The following is a 6,260-nucleotide window of genomic DNA, read 5'->3' on the forward strand; positions in this document are numbered from 1 at the left end:
CAGCTGTCTGAAATTACCTCCAGATATCACCATGTGAGTCAAGTACATGGAAAACACAGTTGTGATATAGAACATAAAGGTATGACCATGATAGTAAATCATCCAACGCGTTTTGTTATGTCGCACAAAGCACTAAAAGTTTTTATTAGACAATATGGATTCGCTGTTGATAAGTTACAGAAAATATGCAGTATTTCTGCACTCATATTTAAAATATGTTTTAGGTCTGTTGCTGAAAATCTGCTGCTGGTCCACAACATGTGAACATATCCTTATAACACTCTCTGCTTCTATTGCAGGTTGACTGTATCTATTGGATATTTTGGTGTTTCCCTGAATACCCCAAATCTGCATGGGGATCCATTTCTGAATTGCTTTCTTCTGGCTGTCATTGAAGTCCCATCATATATCATAGCATGGCAGCTTCTTGGACGTGTACAAAGGCGCTATTCAATGTGTGGAACAATGCTTCTTGGTGGAATTGTGCTGCTTCTAATACAACTTGTACCACAAAGTGAGTATTCTTAAAGGGGTACTCCGGTGGAAAACTTTTCTTTTTTTTAAATGAACTGGTGCTAGAAAGTTAAACAGATTTGTAAATTACTTCTATTAAAAAATCTTAATCCTTCCAGTACTTTTTAGCAGCTGTTTGCTACAGAGGAAAATCTTTATTTTTTGAATTTCTTTTTTGTGTTGTCCACAGTGCTCTCTGCTGACACCTGATGCCCGTATCAGGAACTGTCCAGAGCAGGAGAAAATCCCCATAGCAAACCTTTGCTGCTCTGGACAGTTCCTGGCATGGACAGAGGTGTCAGCAGAGAGCACTGTGGACAACACAAAAAAGAAATTCAAAAAAGTAAAAAATTTCCTCTGTAGCATACAGCTGCTAAAAAGTACTAAAAGGATTAAGATTTTTTAATAGAAGTAATTTACAAATCTGTGTACATTTCTGGCATAAGTTCATTTAAAAAATAAATAAATTCCACCGGAGTACCCCTTTAAAAGAGGTTTCCCATTAAAATAAATACACTCATTAACAAAGGAAAAGCACCTTAGAACTGGTGGATTGCTGCGCTAGTCATACAGATATGTAATGATTTCAGAAGCGGTCTGATTATGTACTGGGTCTTGTCACAAGAGAGTATAAAGTGCTTCCTCCACTGCCTTATAAAATGGATCTCAGGTGCTACTGATAAGAGACACTGACAGCTCAGTGATCTTGGGGCCACGTGTTGTTTCCTATGGCAAGGCCCCCAACTAGCATTTTCAGTAGGATTATTCTTGTCCATACACAGCGAGGGTTTCCAAAAATTTCACATTGCATCTCTTCCTTGTCCTGGTGGGTCACCCAAATTTTTTGCCATTTAAACGTACTGCAGGATGCTTTCCGGAACCGGGATGCCTCCATGACCAACCGTATTTCCTTGTATTCAGAAAACACATTTTTAAACACAGTTTTATTTGATTCCAACAACTTTTACTTTGGTGTTTTTTGTCAATGATTCTAAACTGATGAATAATTTAAAAAGAAATACATTTCTAATATATTTGACTGTCTGAATATGTACTGTTTGAGCTACATATAATATATATCCCACATATGCCTTCAATGTTTGGCCATTATCCTTCGTTATGACCATCTTAGGAAATCCACAGAGACGGACTGACATGATTACTTTATCACGTGTGCATTACTCCAGTATGTAATGTGGGGTTTACAATGTACAAATAATTCCCAACATGTTTGTCATTTCAGTTCCAAAATTCTGTGCTCCGCAAAAATATTAGTCATTTATTATATATTCGCAGACTTTGGCTGCGTAATCCCATTAAAATCAGTGGGGTTTTTCTTAAAAAAATGCAGATTTGGTGATAATTCTGCACGATATTTAACATTTGCATTGAATACTAGATTTTTTTTTACGTGCACTGTGTATTTGTGCAGAATTCATTTCCGCGTGAATACACAATGGCCCACATTTATCATTGCAGTGCAAGTGAAGCATTTTTTTACATTTACATTTTTAAAAAGGTAAAAGAGCTTTGATAAATTTTGTGCAGGTCCACATTTTCTGAAATCTCTGTCTACACATACACCAAAAAGCTACACCATGTCTGGGCTGGTGTAGTTTTAGAGACTTTTCAGTGGCTTTGCGCCTTTTTTTGCTCCTTTTTACAAAAAGGGGCAATGATAAATCCATTCTATATCATGTCTATTGCCAAAATCAGTGGATTGCAACTCAAAATCAGTGGATTGCAACTCAAAATCAGTGGATTGCAACTCAAAATCAGCAGAAATTTGTAAACAAAAAGGGGCAAAAAGAGGCACAAAAACCCCTACTTGCGCCTTTTTTGACCCTTTTTTTGACACAAAAAACTGTCTAAAGACAATGATAAATGTGCACCAGTGCACATAAAAACCTGACAAATATCAGAACAGGAGGTGTTGTCACATGTTCAGCACATGCAGATATTTCATTGAGCCTCTTTAGATTAGGGGGACAGTTGCAGATCTGCTGCGTGTGAATATACCCCTTCACTGGACATGAATGCTATCACACATATCATTTCCTAGAAGCTGAAAGTGATTTTTGTGCAGTCCCTTTTTTCGGGTTGGAATTGGTCCAATCATGTCAATGAATTCCACATCCACTTACATAGCATTGTGGTGTTATACATCAGAGTTGTGATGTTGTGTTTGAATAGTCTATGTTTTATAATAAGATACACTATAATAATACAATAAAACATGTTCTTAATATATCTTTTTAGGTCTCCATATTTTGTCTACTGTTTTGGTGATGGTGGGAAAATTTGGAATTACAGCAGCTTTCTCCATGGCATATGTATACACAGCTGAACTTTACCCTACAGTTATACGAAATATGGGTGTAGGTATTGGTTCTATGTCTTCTCGAGTAGGAAGTGTCATCTCTCCATACTTCGTCTACCTTGGTAAGTTCAAAATCCTTAATTCACATGCTGCATGTGGTATGGGCAAGTAGTTCTTTAGTTGGGTTCACATATAGGGCCTCATGTACTTTTGGAGTACCATATAAATTTAGGCAAAATAATAGTCAAGTCCATTCTTTCTGTGGATGCTGGAATCTGCATTTCCATGCCAGAAACATTATGCTGTATGAACAGTGCTGCAGAATCCTATTAAAATCAATGGGACTCTGCTGCTGCGGAATGCTTTAGAGTCTTGGAGCAGTCGGCAGCTAGGAGGGGTTATTTGGCCTCTTGTACCTTTCAGGCATTCTGCTGATTGACTTTCGGTTTCTCTTTGACTTTTAACCTGCACTCATGTCTGAGTCCGTGCAGATTCATGCATGTAATACTAATGTAAAAAAAAAAGGAGAATCGTAGTTCATGAAGCCCATAGTGTTTTTTGTTAGCATATGTTCTTTATTTTCGTCCTCACTTTCATCAGTATATATAGCTAAAAAAACAGGAGTGGAAACTTCACAGAGAAAAACTATGATGGAAAAATGTGTATATTTTCCCTTTTTTGGACCTATTTCTGGATTTGGCTTTAAAAACTGACCAAAATGAGCTCCAAAATGAAGTCCAAGTTCTCACCAAAATACAACATGTAAACCCAGCCTAAGGGTGCGTTCACACGGGCGTATTTGTCAGCGGATCCGCAGCTGCGGATCCGCTGACAAAGGCCCCTAAAGTTCTGCCCTCTTTGTGCCTGCTAATAGCGGCAATCCGCCGCTATCAGCAGACACATTGTGGAGTGTCGCAGTGTATCCGCACATCCCGCACATCGCGGGCGCTCCCCCGGCTCCCTGAGCTACACAGAGAGCAGCCGTGATGTGTGCGAGTACACTGCAGGGTAACTCGCACATCGCAGTGTGTCTGCTGGTAGCGGCGGATTGCCGCTATTAGCAGGCACAAAGAGGGCAGCACTTTAGGGGCCTTTGTCAGCGGATCCGCTGCTGCGGATCCACTGACAAATACGCCCGTGTGAACGCACCCTTAGGCAGCTTTATAGTTACTTAAATTAAAAGTCAACTGGATAAACTATGAACCATAATACACTCTGTACTGTTTTGACCAGGTGCCTATAACAGGCTGCTGCCTTATATCCTCATGGGAAGCTTGACAGTAATTATGGGAGTTCTCGTGTTGTTCTTCCCAGAAACCTATGGTAAACCTTTGCCTGAAACCATGGACCAGACACAAAATGTAAAAGGGTAAGTGCTAGTAAGATTGAATTCTTTTGGAGAACCAAATTATATAAATGGGGTATTCCGAGTTAAAATAATGTAACAGCAGCATATGGCATAACTCTCATTTATAGACCATAAATGGAGTGGCGGCGAGCATGCCCAACTAACCATTACTTTCATAACTAAAACCCAGGGCCATGTCCTTCAGATCGCAGGGGTTCCCAGTGGTTGTGCACCCTGAGATCAAACACTTACCGTATATACTCGAGTATAAGCAGAGCTTTTCAGCACGATTCTTTGTGCTGAAAGCGCCCCCCATCGGCTTATACTCGCGTGAACTAAAGAGAAAAAAATCGCTTCTCCACTCCGGGCCAGCCCCAGACTAGTGACGCTGCATTGGCGCTGCCACGCAGGGATGACGGGGGGGTTGGGATGATGACAGGGGAGAGGGGGATGATGGATGATGACAGCAGGGGGATTTCCCACCCTAGGCTTATACTCGAATCAATACGGTTTCCCAGGTTTTTAGGTGGAAATTAGGGGCCTCGGCTTATATTCGGGTCGGCTTCTACTCGAATATATACAATATTAGGGAATAAGTAACTGTTACTCAGAATATCCATTTAATTATATACCTGCTGTGATGTTGTTAAAGGTAATCTGTCAGCTCTATACAGTAGAATCTCCCAATAGCGGACACCTATGGGGAATAAAAAAGTGTCCGCTATTGAGAGATGTCCCTTACAGAGAAAAAGGCTCAAAAATATTCCTAAATGATGGAATACTAATACTGTCCTGTACTCACTACAGAGTGTAATTACCTATAAAACACAATAAAAAGTAATATTACAGTATAATCTCCCAGTGCCATTTAATAATCCCTTATCCCTCCCCGTGTATCATTTCATCCCCCCTTTTATACCCTGTGCCATCTTATTCCCCCCTTGCATTGTGCCAAATTATCCCCCCCTTACCCCCCCCCCCCCCCCTGAAGAGGGAGATAAATGGGGAATTAAATAGCACAGGGGGGATCAAGAGGAAATGATGTTGTACAGGGGGGCAATGATTTGTCACAGCGGAATAAAGTGGCACGGGGGGGGGGATCAGGGAAGGAGGAGTATGAATGATGTGGCTGGCGGACATACCACTGTTTAAATAGCGGCCTTCTGCTTCTGTGCTGGGGTTGCAGCAGGGAGGTGCAGCAGGGGCCTGAGGCCCTTACTGGGGTATTGGCTGTACCCCCTGATGGTGGCCCTGTGCACAAGGTAGGGCCGGCACATAAGCTTAGTTGTCCCCTTTTGGGTTTTTTTTATCCCCTAATGGAAGAGTTTTGTTCCCTATTGGGAGTGATTTGTCCCCTATTGGGAGTGTTTTGTCCCCTATTGGGTGTGTCCGCATCCGCTATTGGGAATGTCCCCTATTCAGGGGGTGCAAATAGATTAAGTCTTATGGGACCCGGGGAATTAAAAACTGTTCGCTATTGGGAGGTGTCCACTATGAGAGATTTCACTGTATCATGCTCAGAGCTCAAGTGTCACAACCACAAAAGCTGTGTAAAAGTAATTATAAATTGCTCTTCTATCGTTACTAAATGGCATCTATCTCTTTTTTTTTCTTCACAGACTGTGTTGCAAAAAGAACTCTCCAAAAAATCTTTATGACACTTCAGAAGAAGTAAAAAATGGCATTACATTAATCACCACAAAGTTATGATGTTCTGAACTATATTTATGACCAACATGGTGTAGAATAATGTCTATTGCCATATGTATTGTGCCTTTAAAGGGGTAGCCCAGTGCTGAAAAACGTATTGCCTATCCTAAGAATAGGGGATAAGTTTCAGATAGTGGGGGTCCGACCGCTGGGGCCCCCCACGATCTCCTGTACGGGGCCCCGGCTCGCTGCCCAGATATCGGGTGTCAACCACCGCATGAAGCGGCGGCTGACACGCCCCCTCAATACAACTCTATGGCAGAGCCGGAGATTGCTGAAGGCAGCGATCCAGCTCTGCCATAGAGTTATATTGAGGGGGCGTGTAAGCCGCAGCTTCGTGCGGTGGTCAACGCGCCTCCTTCCCGCAGG

At 41.7% G+C, this 6,260-nt stretch overlaps 1 protein-coding gene across 1 annotated transcript in view; it reads left to right on the plus strand.

Annotated features, from left to right (window-relative positions):
- Positions 1 to 6,024, plus strand: part of LOC130369615 (solute carrier family 22 member 4-like) — a 64,855-nt gene extending 58,831 nt beyond the window's left edge. The window contains exons 7-10 of the mRNA XM_056575054.1: positions 300 to 514; positions 2,773 to 2,955; positions 4,067 to 4,202; positions 5,801 to 6,024. Coding sequence (XP_056431029.1) covers positions 300 to 514; positions 2,773 to 2,955; positions 4,067 to 4,202; positions 5,801 to 5,891 — 625 coding nt within the window. The 3' untranslated portion in view covers positions 5,892 to 6,024. The remainder of the gene's footprint in view (positions 1 to 299; positions 515 to 2,772; positions 2,956 to 4,066; positions 4,203 to 5,800) is intronic.
- The last annotated feature ends 236 nt before the right edge of the window (positions 6,025 to 6,260 follow it).

This window comes from Hyla sarda, chromosome 4 (genome assembly GCF_029499605.1).
Source record: "Hyla sarda isolate aHylSar1 chromosome 4, aHylSar1.hap1, whole genome shotgun sequence".
Taxonomy (NCBI): Eukaryota; Metazoa; Chordata; class Amphibia; order Anura; family Hylidae; genus Hyla; species Hyla sarda.